We start from the raw sequence: 16,423 nt of genomic DNA, 5'->3' as shown, positions 1-16,423 counted from the left end.
CGAAAGAAGCTTCTTTCGGTGAACGGAGGTGCTGGCATGATCCAGCAACATCGCCGCTGCCTCCCCCCACCTCCCGCCGAACGCGGCAGGGGATGAGGGGAGGCAGTGGGAGCGAAGCCTTCGCTCCATAAGGCGCACAGGGATTTTCCCTTCCTTTTTAGGAGGGAAAAAGTGCGTCTTATGGAGCGTAAAATACGGTAGTTATTATCTCATGCTCCAATCGGCAGCAAAATTAGAAGCACAACAGCTGCTGTAGAAACAAGCACTAATAAAGCAACCAATAGCCAATTCCAGTGTCCATGGCAACCCCATGTGACCCACCAATCATCAAGTAGTTTGCTGCCACAGCTGCATTAGCCATACATGTAAAGCAACAGTCAACATGTAGCAATAGCACTGTTAGGACGTCACCTTACCCAGTAAACACTTATCACCAAACACAAACAGGCAGGTAGCACTGGGATTGTTTGGTCATCTCTTCCTAGCTATTACAGCACTGCAGAAATAAAGGCAGCAATTGACACCTAGAACTACAAACCCCACAGTTCATAAACATCATCTCGGGTCTTTATGTATTATTACACTTAAATTATTCATATATTAATCAGTAATAATTTTAATGTTCTGTTTTTTATCCCGCCCTGTTTTAATCAATGTACAAGCATAGTATTAGCAACATTTATATAGCTCCTTTGAGTGTTTCTAAGCTCTTTGCTTACCTTATTCTACCTAGTAAATTTACAAAGCCTCTGTAAAAGAAGGCCAAGCATCATTCCTCCAGATGGTGTGGGGAGTGGGGGGGAGTATAAATGTTAAGTATTTATTTATTTATTTTTAAACAGAACACATTTTTAGAAATTAACTGTGATTAAAAAACTAGATTAACACATAAATGGTCTCTCTCTCTCTCTCTCTCTCTAAATGAACTTGAATTATGAACCCAAAGGTTTTAACTACTTTAATGCATCATACTGGTAAATCAAAGAATCTGTTTTAAGGGCTGAAATTTATGCTCCATTGTAGAGACTACCAAAGTACTCTGCCACAAAGGGCACCATCAAATGTAAGAGCTCTTTCCCATTTGTTAATCCAATTTTATGTAGCACGTGTTGCTTGGCAACAAAACTGTGGCACCAGTTATAGGGAAATGATCACTGTGTGAAGGTTTTAAGCATAGTCCCCTGCCACATGAAGAATATGTGAATGACTTATCAAAAAGTCATTTTATATACAGAGAGAGAGATATAGATATAGAATATATGAGAGAGATGTTTTATTTTCAAAGAGACACATAACAGGATACTTGCAATCTGTTCCAATACTATCTCAGTTCCCATAACTTTGTTCCTTTACTTCAGTGTTCTCCATCCTGGAGTCTCCAGATGTCCTCCTTCCCCTCCTGCAGCCATCCAGTGTGTATACAGGGAACTAGGGCAGATGGAGCTGCTGCCTTGCATTTGTAAATATATTTATTATTTTATATTTACAAATGCAAGGCAGCAGCCCCACCTGCCCTAGACTAATAAGGAAGGAACTGTGTGCACGTTTAACCAAATAATTACTGCCAGCACCACAGAAATCTTGGTACCAGTGTTTGAAAAATAGAGACAATTGAAAATGGGGACCAGATCCTGTATTAGCAGTGAAATACCGGTAAATGCACAAGCTGGACAAATAATAGTATGTGAGGGAGGTGGGAGAATCTTACGAAAACTAGGCAAGGCTGACATCGTCTGACAGAATTTAATGATCTGGACTCAAATTCAATATGCACTTGCAAATTTTATTTCCCAACAAGTATTATGGCAGGATGCTAATTTACAAAGCTCAAATTCTGAGACTTTAATATAGAATATTTAGCCGAAGAGGTATATTGCAAAAGTGATGTTTGTCAGCTGTGTAACCATGGAGGGCCACAGGAGCACATTAAACATCAGAATTGTAACCTTTGTATGAGTTAATACCGGTACTTTACTATTCTTTGGTGCTACACTGTATCTTTGTACTTTTGTCCTTCTAGGCTTTCACACTTCATGGTTTACATTTTTGTTTTCCCTCTTTTTATTATGTTTGCCCTTTTCTTCTTTTGTAACAAATCTATTGATATCAAAAGTGAGTTAACAACTTGTAAATCATAATTCTGCTCTTCCAAGCAGTACTTCAGTGTGTCAACTCTGTGCAAATTGTAATTGGCATTTTAAAAAATGCAGATAACTTATAGTATTTGGCTTGAGTCAATCTCCTCTGATTGGAAAAAAATGGAAATTATCACCCAGTCCAACTGGTACTGCACAACTCCCTTATTTTCCCTTAGGAAACTAATCCCCCACTTCCATCACTGGTTACCTGGAAACATTATTTGGAGGTCAGACACAGTGGTATCATTCACATGTAACTCTAAACACAGTTCAGCATTACATAGCTGAGTTTCACCAAGCCTCAAGTTCATACACTAATTCTTATTACAACTCTGAGGAGGAATTCATAAGCTTTTGTTCCATTTCAGCTTAACCACAAGCTTATCTTCAATTTATGGTTGACTTTAAGCGAAGCAAGCCAACTTCAAACCAAGGGTAATGAAGTTGGTTTGCTTCAACAAGCTATTAATATTAACCACAGTTTAGAGTTTGGACAAAACACTGATTGTGGTTCAACTATAATAGGTACTTCTTATCTCCTTACGCCTATACTGGAGGAGGAGGCAGGACAAGTGTATGAACATAAAGCTCGCTGCAGCTCATCTTCAAACTCTATGACAAGGATTAACATTACATGCAAATGCAGACAGCAAAAGCTTCACTCACTGTACTCAGTGTATGATTAGCAACAAGTCCGAAAGGATCACTGACTGCATGGATTATTGTGCACAAATTATTTAGTAGCAAGATACTGCAACACAGAATTATGTTTCAAAATTGTTATAAGGGGGAGGGGGGCTTATGCACTGCATGAAAGGGCCACTCCAGATGCTGATAGACTATAACCCCCATCATCCTTGACCACTAGCCAGAGTGGTTGGGGTTGATGGGATGTGGAGTCAAACATCATTCCTGCATTGCAGGGGGTTGGACTAGATGACCCTGAGGTCCCTTACAATTCTATTATTTGGAGGGTCACAGGTTACCCACCCTGGCACAAACTATTTCAAGTGCGAACCAGCAGAAAGATGAATGCTAAGAGTTTGAATATGTTGCAGTTTCCAAAGGTGTAGCTGCACTGGTCTGTTGCAGAAAAAAATGGGAGTCTCACATAATTTTAAAGACTAACACATTTATTATGGCAGGCAAAGTACCCTCTGTGCACTACAGCACAGCTGTTGGTGCAGCAAGCTGAGAGAACCGGTTTTATGCCAGTTAAAAAAATTTAAAATGTGATGTTCCTTAAAGTGAGATGTGTGTACCTTAATGCGAGATGTGTCATGGTTGGGACATTAAAAGTTTTTTTACTTTAAGCAACTGATACATTGTTATCGAAGAACACAGACACGAAGTATTGATTGTAGCCATTCACATCATTTTTTTGCCTCCTGTGAAATAAAAGGCTTCATTTCTTAAACTCACTAGAAGATCCCTTCATTTGGAGTAGAGCCACAGGCAGAAATTGAGACATCTGCTTCTTACCAAGCAACAGCTCAATATTTATACTGACAAATAATTAGGCTTACTATGATTGGGTGGCTGCCTTCTTCCAGCATGCGTCACGCTTATCAAAGAACAGCACTGTGCAATGTAAAGCAAATGGGGGGTGACAAAATTGGGAAATCCTTCCTTCTATAACCAGTTCAAGCAAATTTACATTACTGGCAATTGGCATCATTTACCTTCCCAAACTTAAACAACTCCTCACCCACAATAATACAACAACAGGACTTAACATGGACACTGGTACCAGAGCCTGCAATAAACCCAGATGCCAACTTTGCTGCCACATACACCCGGACAACACTATTACTGGCCCCAACAACATCAAACATACCATCTCAGGACTATTTAACTGCTCATCTTCTAACATTGTGTATGCCTTCAAATGCCAACAGTGCCCTTCAGCTCTCTATATTGGACAAACAGGCCAAACCCTACGCCCAAGGATAAATGGACATAAATCTGATATCAGGAATCACAAGACAGAGAAACCAGTAGGAGAACACTTCAGTCTCCCAGGACATTCTATACAAGATCTCAAAGTAGCTGTCTTACTACAAAGGAATTTCAAAAATAGACTGGAAAGAGAAGTTGCTGAATTGCAACTAATTACCAAACTTAAAACCATGGAGAGACCTGGTCTGAACAAAGACATTGGATTCTTATCTCATTATACATGACAAAGCTATCTTTAGCCATCTCACCCCTTGCCTTTTTCTATAAGACCAATTGCAGTCGTTAACAGTCATCAACAGGTTTTCCACACCTATCAGCCAATCACCCATTCCCACCACCCTCTGAGTAATACCCCTCCCCACTCTCTCACTATATATAAGGGTCTGGTGACTTCTGTTTCAGTGTATCTGAAGAAGTGTGCATGCACACAAAAGTTCATACCAAGAACAAACTTAGTTGGTCTCTAAGGTGCTACTGGAAGGAATTTTTGTTGTTGTTGTTCTTCCTTTCACCTATTAACCTACTATAAAAATATGAATGTTGAAAACCGTTAATTATCCTTTGCAACTAGTAAAATATGTGCCAGTAACTGTAAACCTGATGTGAGATGCACAAGTTGGTAGAATTGTTTCTTGACAAGCAACTGGGTACAATTTTTATTCTTCTTGACTGTACCTTTATGATATTAAAGATAACACTTCCTATTTAAGATAGAAGATTGTATAAAGGAAGGGGTGGGGTGGGACCAATGCCTGGGCACAGGATATGAAAGGTAAGCAGGGAGTTGTGTGCATGTATCACACAAACAAATTAAGCATTACACTTTGTCTTCATCCAAGTCTCTTCCTTTTTCTTTTCTCAATGTGCAGCCTATTTAGATGTGACATTTCAAGACATCTCCCTGCCTTCACATCCAACAGCAAAGGGCTTAGAAGCAGTCGTCCAAAGCTCAAAATGAGATGGAAGACTCCACTCCCCATGAGGAAAAAGCAGTGGTAAACAGAAACCATTGTTGGTATTTTGTAGATGATTGTATATGCACTATGATTTTAAAATATTATTTCATCCATGATGCTTAGCAGTCACAAAAATCATGTAAGTTATCAGGCTTATGTTTGGGCAGCTCCACCATTCAATCCATAAAGCTGGGCAAGTCATCCACCATGAAGTCAATGATCTGTACAGATGTGCACTAATGCTATGGTCTTAATCAGTTCACACAAGCAAGTATTACCTTTTATACATACAGAATCTTATTCAAGACAGTGAAGCTGAACACCACATCATATTTTATTTGTATGCTTACAAAAGTAAAAGGTGCGCATCCAGTTTTAAGAAACCATTTCCATAAATGCTTAGAAGACTAAGATGACTCATTATTATCTATGCTGGAAAAAAGTAACTCACAAATTGGCCCTTCTGTTCTTGGTCACGCAGGATAAGACTGATTATTCTGTTTCAGAAAATAATATGACCTAACATATATGAATACTCTTTGTATCAGGAAAAAGGAAACATGGTTTCCCATTGCATCCATCCAGAAAAAAGGAATAAAAGATACTCAAATGTCATTTCATAGTTCAGTATTGTACAGGTAGATCCAGTTTTGTGGAACTCCCTCCTAAATGAGACAAGACAGCCTTTTTTTAAATATAAAACTAATATGGATTTTGGGAGAGAGCTTAAAAAGCATTAGCTTCCATAACATAATACAAACTTAAAAGCATAGAAAAGGTTTTCAAATTACAAACTAGCTCAGATATTTAAAGACTGCATATTGGCTGTGAGTCACAGAAGACTGCCCCCCTGCCTTTAAGGCCAGGGGTAGGCAACCTAAGGCCCGTGGGCTGGATGCAGCCCAATCACCTTCTCAATCTGGCCCGCGGACGGTCCAGGAATCAGCGTGTTTTTAAATGAGTAGAATGTGTCCTTTTATTTAAAATGCATCTCTGGGTTATTTGTGGGGCCTGCCTGGTGTTTTTACAGGAGTAGAATGTGTGCTTATATTTAAAATGCATCTCTGGGTTATTTGTGGAGCATAAAAATTCGTTCAACCCCCCCCCCCCCAATATAGTCCGGCCCACCACATGGTCTGAAGGATGGTGGACTGGACCACGGCTGAAAAAGTTTGCTGACCCCTGTGTAGGACTTTCCCCACCTGGTCTGGGAGGTGTTGAATTTCTTTTTGAAGCAAAATATGGTGTATGGGAGAGAAAGGATGCTTCCACATGGGGCTTGATACTGCAAGCAGAATGCTGGCAACAGAATTATTTTTAATTTATTGGTATTTCAATGGAAAGGGTAGACCCAAATTCAATGGGGAGGAAATATAGGCTGGCATTCTGGTGGAAAGGACATCATATGGATGCTACAAAAAGCATTCATGCACAAGAAGCACTGATTCTATAATAATCAACCACCTGGAAGTAGGTGAAGAAAGTCTTGCTGCTTTCGGAACAAATCCTTGTGATCTGTGGATGCAAGGAGCTCTTGATGACAAACTCCCACAATTCTTTAAAAATCCTTAAAATAAAGTGGCCTCATGTTAAAAATAGATTGCCTCCAGAATACAAGGCAAGTGTCACTTCCCACTTCTGTCAAGCATTTATTTATTTGCAAGACTGACTAAGCAAGAGCCAAGGATGGGGAACCTATGGTTCTAAAAATGTTGGTGGAATGGACCATAACTCCCACCATTCCTGACCATTTCCATGCTGGCTGGGGCTGATGAGAGCTGGAAGTCAAATGACATTTGGAGGCAGCGTTTGAAACTCTGATATATAATCTTAATTGCCAAATGGCACCTTAAATCTGGGCTGCTGTTGCCACAATGGAATGTCTAGCCACTGTTCCCCCCCCACACACACACACCAATGCAATTATTACCACCACCACTACTACTACAGTAGTACTTATTCCATTCCTTTGCTGTTTTATATTTCAAAGAACAAATCTCAAAGTGTTCTACAACACATTAAAACATCAAATAAAACAATCCAGGATAAAGCTAATTCAAGCTTCAAGGAAAATATTTCAGATTCTTCTCTAAGTGATATTTTGCTTTCCTCAGTCACCAACCTGGCATCCCAAGATCGCCACATGGTTGCAATTGGACCTGCACTAGTCGCAAAATGTGCCTGGCGTCTGGCTAATTTTGAACATTGTTTGGAGGGTCACTCAATCCCACTTTAAGTAAAGGATAGCTTCAAATATAGATAGATGATTATAGTAATCTAGACGTGAGGCTATGAAGAAACAAATTCAATGTTTCCGGGCATAACCCAGGAAGAAAAGCTTTTAAATCTAACCAAGATGGGCATATAGTTCAACTCACTTAAAATAATAGAGCAGTCCAGCTGGATAAGAACAGGGATCCAATTAACCTAGCACCCTGTTTTAAACAATAATCAGCCAAATACTCCCAGGAATCCCAGAAGCAGGGCATGAAAGCAACAACCTTCCATTATTTTTTGTTGCCCAACAATTATTCTCATGCTTCTGGTATCTAGAGCAGACTTTGTCCATGGAGCATCTGAATACCACTTGCTCAAGTGAGAGAGAGCTATTGCATTTATGTCTTAGCTGACCACACATTTGGTTGACCACCATGAGAACAGTGAGCTAGATCAGTTAGGCCTTTAGTCAGATCAACCAGGGCTTTTCATTTGTCCTTAAGTTGTTACCTAAAGGGAAACCAACTGAATTCATTCTCTGCTCCAGTGAGGATCAAGTCTCTGACCAGTTACCTTGCATAAGCCCATAATTGTTTATTTTAATATATTTCATATACTACATACTTATTGTGTCTTCCCCTGCAAGAAGCTCAAGGCACTGCGCATTGTTTTCTCCTGTCCTTTTATTCTCACAACAACCCTATGAGGTAGTTAAGGCTGATAAGATACCGCAGTTACTGGCCCAAGATCAGCAGGTGAACCTCCCGCCTGAATAGGGATTTGAACCCTGGTCTCCCAGGTCCTAGTTCAACACTAACCATTACACCATACTCTCTTACTACAGAAGTCATAAAATTCTGAACATACCCAGGATTCCATTGTCTCCTCAGGGCTGGAAGAAAACACATGAGGTATCTTCATATTTGTACTTAAATGTAAGTTAAGATATCCACCTTTTTAACATTTGGAATTAACAAAACAAAACCCAACCACAACTGGTTGTAAATCTTAACTGAATCAATAGGGCATGTAAATTCAAATCCACTAGGAAATTTGTCCTGAGAGTCACACAAGGGACAATGTCAAAGGATTGTTTATACATCTCAGAACTGTATCCAAGCAATTGTGCTCACAAACACAAGTACCAACAATTTTACTTATTTATGTAATTTATATACCGTCCTTCATTCGCAAGTTATTTGGGGGGGGGGATCACAACAATAAAAATACACAATGAAGTCAAACAAAAACCTGAAAACAAGCATGACAATATACAAACCATGTCATCTGTTCTTTCCTAAAACCATGGCTATGTAACTCACTCTACATTCCCCAAAGGCCTGAAGCTAAGAGGAAGGCTTTCAGCTGTCACAAAAAACTATACAGTATGTGGGAAAATAATTGTGTGGAACCCTCACAACCCTCAGCTTTATTATCATTTGGTATGATTGATATAATCAAAATAATTAAAATGTTAGTCTTCCCATTACTGCTTATTCAAGGAAGTTTCTGCATAGGGAGAAACAGTCTGATAATCACAATGATTATGAGTCAAGTATTAGGGTTATATGAAGGACAAGGAGACACATAACATTTTCTTAGAACAGGCTGCTCTGGAAGTATCCTGACTGTGTTCCCTCAGATATATTCTATTTATCCTCTCCATTCTAAAGTTCTGGAAAAAAAGTTACACACATTAGCAGCAATTACAGTACTCTCAGTTCACCACCCTGATTGGCTGTCTTCCCCATGATGTAATCTATGCTCCCTGAATGATTTCCCCCGATGTTTCTGTTTTTAATTAATAGGGCAATGAATGAATATGCAATATATTCATGCAGAGTGTTTTCATGCAGTATTTTTAAAAAGGCAAATAGCCAATTTGTTTGAAAGATTGAAACATGCAAAAGGGTCAAGAGAGTTTTGATTCACTAGTATATGCATCAGGTCATGAACTGCAGAGGAAACTAAACTCTCCTCAGAGGAAAAGTATTTGAATCAAGACAACGTAAACCACTGTACACTCAGAATTGCTTTCTATCATTTTTGAAAAATCCCAGAGAATAGGTGTGCCAGAAGCAAAAAATGCAGTGATTAGCAGATGCCAATATAAATTTGTGAAAAATACACTTCTCCCAAATTCTTTTTTCTTCTTCTTTTTGAACAGGTTACTACTAGATTGTGGGGATGCTGTGGAAGTAATTTAGTTTGATATCAGCAAAGCATTTAATGAAGTCCTCCACAACAGTTTGGTTACCTTTATTTATAGCTAAAGGACAATGGTGTCTGAAAAATTCACAGCGGTCCAGAAAACCATTCTTAAGAGCACTCATCAATAGTTCCTCATCCAACTGAAGAGAGGTTTTGAGAAAGGTGCTGTAGGGCTCCTTGGGCTCAAGTACTGTTCAACGTTTTCATCAAATGACACAGATGAGGGGGCAGGCAAAATCACATTTGCAGATGCCACAAAACTTTTTGGGGGGGAGGGTTTAGCTACACCATAGGAGACAAGAATAAAATTCAGACTTCGAAAGAATGGCAATCTGGGCTGCAATGAATAAAAAAATGAAGTACAGGTACAAACACAAAGTTCTGTATACAGGCAAAGTTATAGAATGAGGGATACCTGGCTTTGCAGCAGTACATATGAAAAGGATCTCGGGATTGCAATTTATCATAAACTGAGCATGACTCAGCAGTTGCAAAAAAAAGCTAATGTACTTTTGGGCTGCATGAATAGAACCATAGCTTCCTAGCCACTACTAGTAATAGCTTCACTTTATTCTGTCTTAGTCGGACCTCATCAACAGTCCTTTATCCAGTTCTGGAAGCTGCATGCCAGTTATCAGGGATAAGTGGTGTTATAGCCGTCTGGAGATGCTCTAGCTTTGAACTTCCTGCATCAAGCAGGGGCTTACACTAGATGGCCTACAAAGTCCCCTCCAATTGATCAGATCTGTCAATAAGTGTGGGGTTAAATTATTTATTTACATCAGGTTTCATGTATCATTTCCAAATAAATATTCATACTAACTAATTGGCAGAACAATTAAAATTTATTTGTTTTAAACTAATTACAACAGGTTGTATCCAATGCTCTACATGCATTGTTCTGTGGGCACAACTGCACTTCCATTTCTTATTCATCCCATGAACACCCCCAAAACGGTGGTGGCCCCTCCTCGACCCTCCAAAGCCTAATCTGAACTCTTACCTTTGTATTGTTGTTATCTGTATAGCTGCTATTGTATACCTGCTATTGTATTGTCGCTATCTGTATACAGTTGTACCTCAGATATCAAACAGAATCCATTCAAGAAGTCTGTTCAACTTCCAAAACGTTCAGAAACCAAGGCACAGCTTCTGATTGGCTGCAGGAAGCTCCTGCAGCCAATTGGAAGCCATGGAACCCGTGTTGGACATTTGGATTCCAAAGAATGTTCGCAAACCAGAACACTCCCGGGTTTGCGGTGTTCGGGAGCCAAAACGTTCAACTCGCAAGGCGTTTGACTTCCGAGGTACAACTGTACCTGCAGCAATCAGCATAAATACAGCTTAATTTTACTGCTGGTGTTCCATAATACAGAAGGATGTTATGTATTTTGTACGTGCAACTTTTATCCCTTCTGCTCACAATAGATGAACTAAAATACAATCTATGGTAGAAAACAACTATATAGTACATTAATTTACAACTATCACCAGAAGTTAAGCTGCATAATGGCTTCCTAGGGATACTTAAAAGCATATGTTGCCAATATGTTACACTCTAACCAAAGCTTTAACAAAATTGTCAATGATGCATGCTTGTGTTTACAGGGAAATACAAACCTAACAGTAGAGATAAGCAAATTGTAGCCTTTTATCAGTAATTCAGAAATACCGGTAAATCTCAGAACAAGTCTTGACAATAGAAGGTCTTCCCACCATTTGTTTAACAAGGTATGTGACCCAGGATCTGATCTCTCAACCCACTTTGAATCATGTACATAGCTTTATAAGGCAAGCTACCGGTAATAAGCTGATGATTCTCCAAATAATTTTGACAGGACTAGTAGAACATTTAATACTGCATAAATACACAGCAATTAGAAAACAAACATATAGAAAATGGACATTAATGCACAGAGAAGCATTAGTTGGATTACAGATTTTAGTTGGATTACAGATGTGAATTAGTAGACAGACTACAACTGAAATTATTCTGTATAAATGGCTAATAATAATTTGGAATTCTGAATTTTATATGGAACAACCCTGGAAAAGTGTATTTGTGCTTGTGGCATTATAGGATAGAAATAATGATGAAGTAATTATGAAAACACAATACACATACACACCACACCACACACGAACTACTCAAATAAAATTACAGTATTTTGCTGGAGCTCTCCATTTTCACTTCAAAAGCTTGGAATTGATAAAACATAATAACACCACACCCAGCAGTGCATTTCTCATTTTGGCTAAATGAAGTACCTTTATTTTGAATTCCCAGTTCTCCCATGGAAAGTGTTCTCAACTGAGGATTAATCAGTCCTGTTAAAGTGGGGTTTATGCAATGGCCACACATTTCAAAAAACTTGATCTTATTGTTTCATGGACTCTACAAAGTAAAGTTACCAGTCATACATTACCTATTTGCATAATGGATGCTAACAGCAAAACAAAAACAAAAAACATTTCTCCCATTCGTGCTTACCCTTTTAGCTTCTTCTTAAGGCAAGGTGAGCTACTTCAGTTCCCACAGCCATATTCAATATATATTTGCAAATCTAAATGGCACCATTTCTCTCTCTCTCTCTTTGTTCTAAACTATCAGAAAATTCTAAAATACTGTAACAGGATAACTTGCAACTATCTCATAGTTTTCACATTGCAGAATTGTTGCAATATACAATATTTTGGTAGCATTTTTTCCTTGTGGAAAAAAAATACTACATAGATGTGAAATGTGCAAGGGCTTTGGAGAAAGCACACTGTCTGCTTATTGTGCTGAAAGGAATCTCAGCCACCCTGCTTAAAAATATGAGCAATAAAGTATTAACAACTTCACATAGGAATTGTACTTTGTACTACATTTCCCCTTTGTACAAGACATTTCAATAAAATTACGATAAACTGCTTACAGGATTGAAGTTTTCTCTGTGCAAAGGTAAGCTGCACTGTATTAATGTATTTTCAGAAATAAAATGCTTGAGCTACTTGATTTCACCCACTTTTTAAAATTAAAAAGCCTATTTCCTTAATGGTTATTTTTATGTCTTATCCGTTAACATGAACTAATCAAGGATATTGCCTCTTCTTCCAGAAAGGCAATATTAAATTAGGCATTTAATAAGTAAAAAAGCTACAGCAAAAAAAAAATTCTAGATATAGGAATGAGATTAAGCATACTATAGGCTAGTTAACCAATATCAATCTCACTGCACTGTTAAAACACAACGAAGCACCTGGTATTTAATATTAACATGCAATATTTGCTATATAATGGACCCTATCAAACCTGTGAAAACCATTACAACAAATGATCTTGGAACCTCTTCTATAACTACTAAAGGATTTATAAATTTAGGTGAATTTCACATGTGTATGTGAAAGTGTAACGAGGATACCCAGTAAGATTCTCCCATATATGGAGCAGTAAGTCAACATTTTAACATAGGTGATTTTGCCCAATGCAACAAGTGCTTAAAGAAATGAAAAAACAACCTGAGAATCCTATTTGAAAGATACGTTTTTGCCAATGCTTTACCTGTCATTATTCCTCTGTTGCAACCATGTATTGCAAGACACAGAACAACATAATATGAAATATTCATTTTCCAGAAACATTTCATTTATGTTTCAGCACTAGGTCTCCTCAGCTAGCTTTATCTGCACTGGGAAGGTTTTTCACGGACTACAAATCATTTCCTCTGTTTGGGTTTTGTTTTTGTTTGTTTGCAAGTTGCATATAATCAATATGAGTATGTCTGCCACTGTTGATTAATCAGTGGGCCATTACTAGAGCTAGTGTTTACTAGAATGTTGGTGCCTGTTTAATTAACAAGACTTTAAGAGCCACAATGGATAGTTGTTAGTATAAAAGCTAAAACAGTCCCTGACCATCAGTTAAGCCTGCAGGGAGCAATTTATTATTGTCACACAGGGCTACATTTAGTTGTACAGTAATTTTAAAAATAGCATTGATACTAGCACTAATGCTGCAAACTTACTAAAGTTGGTCCTACTAAAATTAGTCTGTTTTGGTTCAGAGGAAATGCATTTATGATCAGATTGCAAGTCCTCATTTATGAGCAGTCAGGTCTGCTGTTCTCAGATTAAGCTCTTTTCCGGAGTGCACTGATAGCAAGATCTATAACACCAACCCACAGCACAAAGTTTCTGAGGGCAAACAGACCAAATGTGCCAATCCAAAGCAGCAGGACTACACGGTTTAAAACTGCAACAGGAAATCTGAACGGTTTCAGTTATGAATTAAAAGGCACTCCAACCATCTTGTGCTTTTTACTTTAATAGCCACAGCTATAACCTTCGCTTCACTCTAGAGAGTGAAGAACAGGGTATATTTTGCAATGTCAACGCTTTAAACAAAGCATGGCACACAATCTCCTACAACGAGAGCCACCTGACACCGCATTGCAAGTTTCTCAGCACAAAACTGAATAAGGCATGCTTGTCTATACATTGCATTCTCTCTTAAGAAGACCCACACAAAAAAACAGTTCCGCATTTTCAAGCTGCAATGAGGTGGAACAAGGCACCGGGGGCGGGGGGGGGGGGAGAGAGAAACGCTATCGTGGTTCTTAAATATCAAGAATGGCAACTCCAGGGGATTGCAAACTGCGACCAGATTGCTAAATGATATACATGTCAACGAAGCCGAAATATTGTTTAAATAGAAACGCACGTTAAAGAAGCTTCCCCCACAACTCCGGATCCTCCTGCCCACAGCGAAAAGAACCGCACTGCAACTGAATGGCTGATACATCCGGTCCTGGGTCCTCCTCCTCTTCCACCACCACCAGCAGGACAAATTCAAACTTCAAAGCCTCTCTGTAGTCGCTGGGCAAATATCAACCAGCCTTCAAGCCCCGGAGCACCCACACATTCCCAGCACTCGCAACACCAACGATATCGAGCGAAAAACCGGGGCGCGCGCGGGGTGCGGTGGTTTGAGGGCGAAGAAATGCAACGAGGTAGCGAGGGAGGAAAAAGCCATGGTGCCAAAACAATGCTTTCCCCAGGAAAGAAGCAGCGCTGCACGCCGGCCGTGCACCCGAGAGCGACCCCTGGCAAGTTTTCCTGGCGAAACCCAAGCTCACCGTGCAGCTTCCACGAGTTTTAAGTTACCGCAGGCAAGGCGGCTCAGCGGGAGCGTTTGCAAACGCGCCCGTGCATTGCACCCCTCCTTCCCGTGCAGCAGCCGGCGCGCAGACCTCGGTCACCTGCCCACGGAGAGGGGTCCCGTTCCTCTCCTCCACAGGCCCAGCCCAATGCCCGGGGGAGATCCCGCCGTTCTCAAGTGTCACCGCCCTGCCCTGCCCCGACCGAAATCATACACACACACACACTCACCCTGTTCCGACCGGAGGGGGCGGCGGCTCCACGGTCTTCTCGGCTGCGGCGGCGGCGCCAGCTCCCGCAGCTTGGCTCGCGGCGTCCGGCAGCGGCGTGTCGTGGGAGCCGGCGAGGAGGAAGCCGCGGCTGGGGGAGGACGCGGGGCTGCCGGGGGTCGAGCGCGGCTGCACGGCCGACGGGGAAGAGGCGGCGGCTCCTGAGAAGCAGAGGGGCAGCTCCGGGCACTCGGCGGGCTCCAGCAGCCCGTCCAGCTCCACGCTCCGCACTTTGCGCAGCTGCTTCCGCCTCCAGTCCGAGCGAGGTTCCCGAACACCGCCGCCGCCGCCCGGGTCTCTCGTCAGGAGCCCGCCGCCGCCGCCTCCAGCGCTCCCAGCCCCGCCGCTCCTCACAGACTTCGGGCTCCGGGCGGCCGGGACGGAGCAGGAAGGGGAAGCGGAGGCGGCGGCGGCGGCGGCTTCCTTACTCGACGATAATCCGACCGAGGAGGAGATGCGACTCGCAGCCGCCACAGCAGCAGCAGCAGCAGCAGCCGACCCTCCTCCTCCTCCTGCTGCCGCCGCCATTTTCTCTGGCGGCTCGCATCACATCCCACACACCACTCGCACTCCCGTCAGCCAGTCGCACCGGGCTCTCTGAGGCGCGCGCGGGCGGGGAGGGAGGGAGGGACAGGAGAGGAGAGAGAGCGAGGGAGAATGGCCCGGCCCGGCGGCCGCTGGCACGCAAGCGGCGCAGGCTGCGTAGCGCCGCGAGGAGCGCGGGCTGGGCGGGCCCAGGTTGAGGGGGCGGGAAGAACGACGAGAGGAAGGAGGCGATAGGTTGGGCTGCAGGGAGCGAAGAGGCGCGCCTCGCGGCCGGGCCTGCCCCCCTCTCTCTCAGCGCCGCCTCAGGCCGGCCAGGTACTGGCTTGGCTGTGGGAGCTCCGTGTCGAAAAAACAAACAAAAAAACAAGCGCTCCTCTGCCTCCTCGTCCTTTTCCCACAGCCAGGCTGGCTCTGTCAGCCGCCCGCCCTGCTTTAAAACATTAGGGGAGAAGGTGCTGACTTTTGCAATCCCATTGAATATATATATTTATATTTTGTTGGTATCACTCAAACGACGAGCAGTATTAGCTCTCTCTCTCTCTTTGTTTGTTTGTCTGTTTTAAAAATCGTTCCATTTCCAAATGCGGAATTTCCCCAACTGCACGTGAGAAGCGGCACCTCCCATTCCATCACCTCCGGGCTCTTGCCACTCTATTCTGCTGCATGTGTTGCATTTGGCATCGCACCCTATTCCTTTTATGGAAGTCAAATACCACCCCAGTTAGATGCATCTAACTTCAGAGCATGTAGTTTTGCTTTTCTCTTTCTTAACCACTCTGAGGCTTGCTTATTTGTTTTGTTTTTACAAGCGAGTGGTGTGTAAGTTTCATGAAATAAAAACCATTCTCACAATACCTGTTCAAGGATTGGACAAAATTGTATCTCTCCCCCCCCCCCCGCTATTTTTTTTAAAGTTTTTGTTTTGCAGTGGTCTTTTTTTCCCCTTTTTGCTCTGAATCTCTAGCTATAGCTTGACCTTATTGGGTGG

At 41.6% G+C, this 16,423-nt stretch overlaps 1 protein-coding gene across 1 annotated transcript in view; it reads right to left on the bottom strand.

The window, feature by feature from the left end:
- The window catches only part of MAP3K1 (mitogen-activated protein kinase kinase kinase 1), a 55,273-nt gene extending 39,773 nt beyond the window's left edge, over window positions 1–15,500 (bottom strand). The window contains exon 1 of the mRNA XM_033164356.1: window positions 14,852–15,500. Within this exon, the coding sequence (XP_033020247.1) occupies window positions 14,852–15,417 (566 nt within the window). The 5' untranslated portion in view covers window positions 15,418–15,500. The remainder of the gene's footprint in view (window positions 1–14,851) is intronic.
- Between the last annotated feature and the right edge of the window lie 923 nt (window positions 15,501–16,423).

This window comes from Lacerta agilis, chromosome 11, assembly GCF_009819535.1.
Source record: "Lacerta agilis isolate rLacAgi1 chromosome 11, rLacAgi1.pri, whole genome shotgun sequence".
In the NCBI taxonomy this organism is placed as follows: Eukaryota; Metazoa; Chordata; class Lepidosauria; order Squamata; family Lacertidae; genus Lacerta; species Lacerta agilis.
This window is presented reverse-complemented; position numbering and strand designations above follow the sequence as displayed.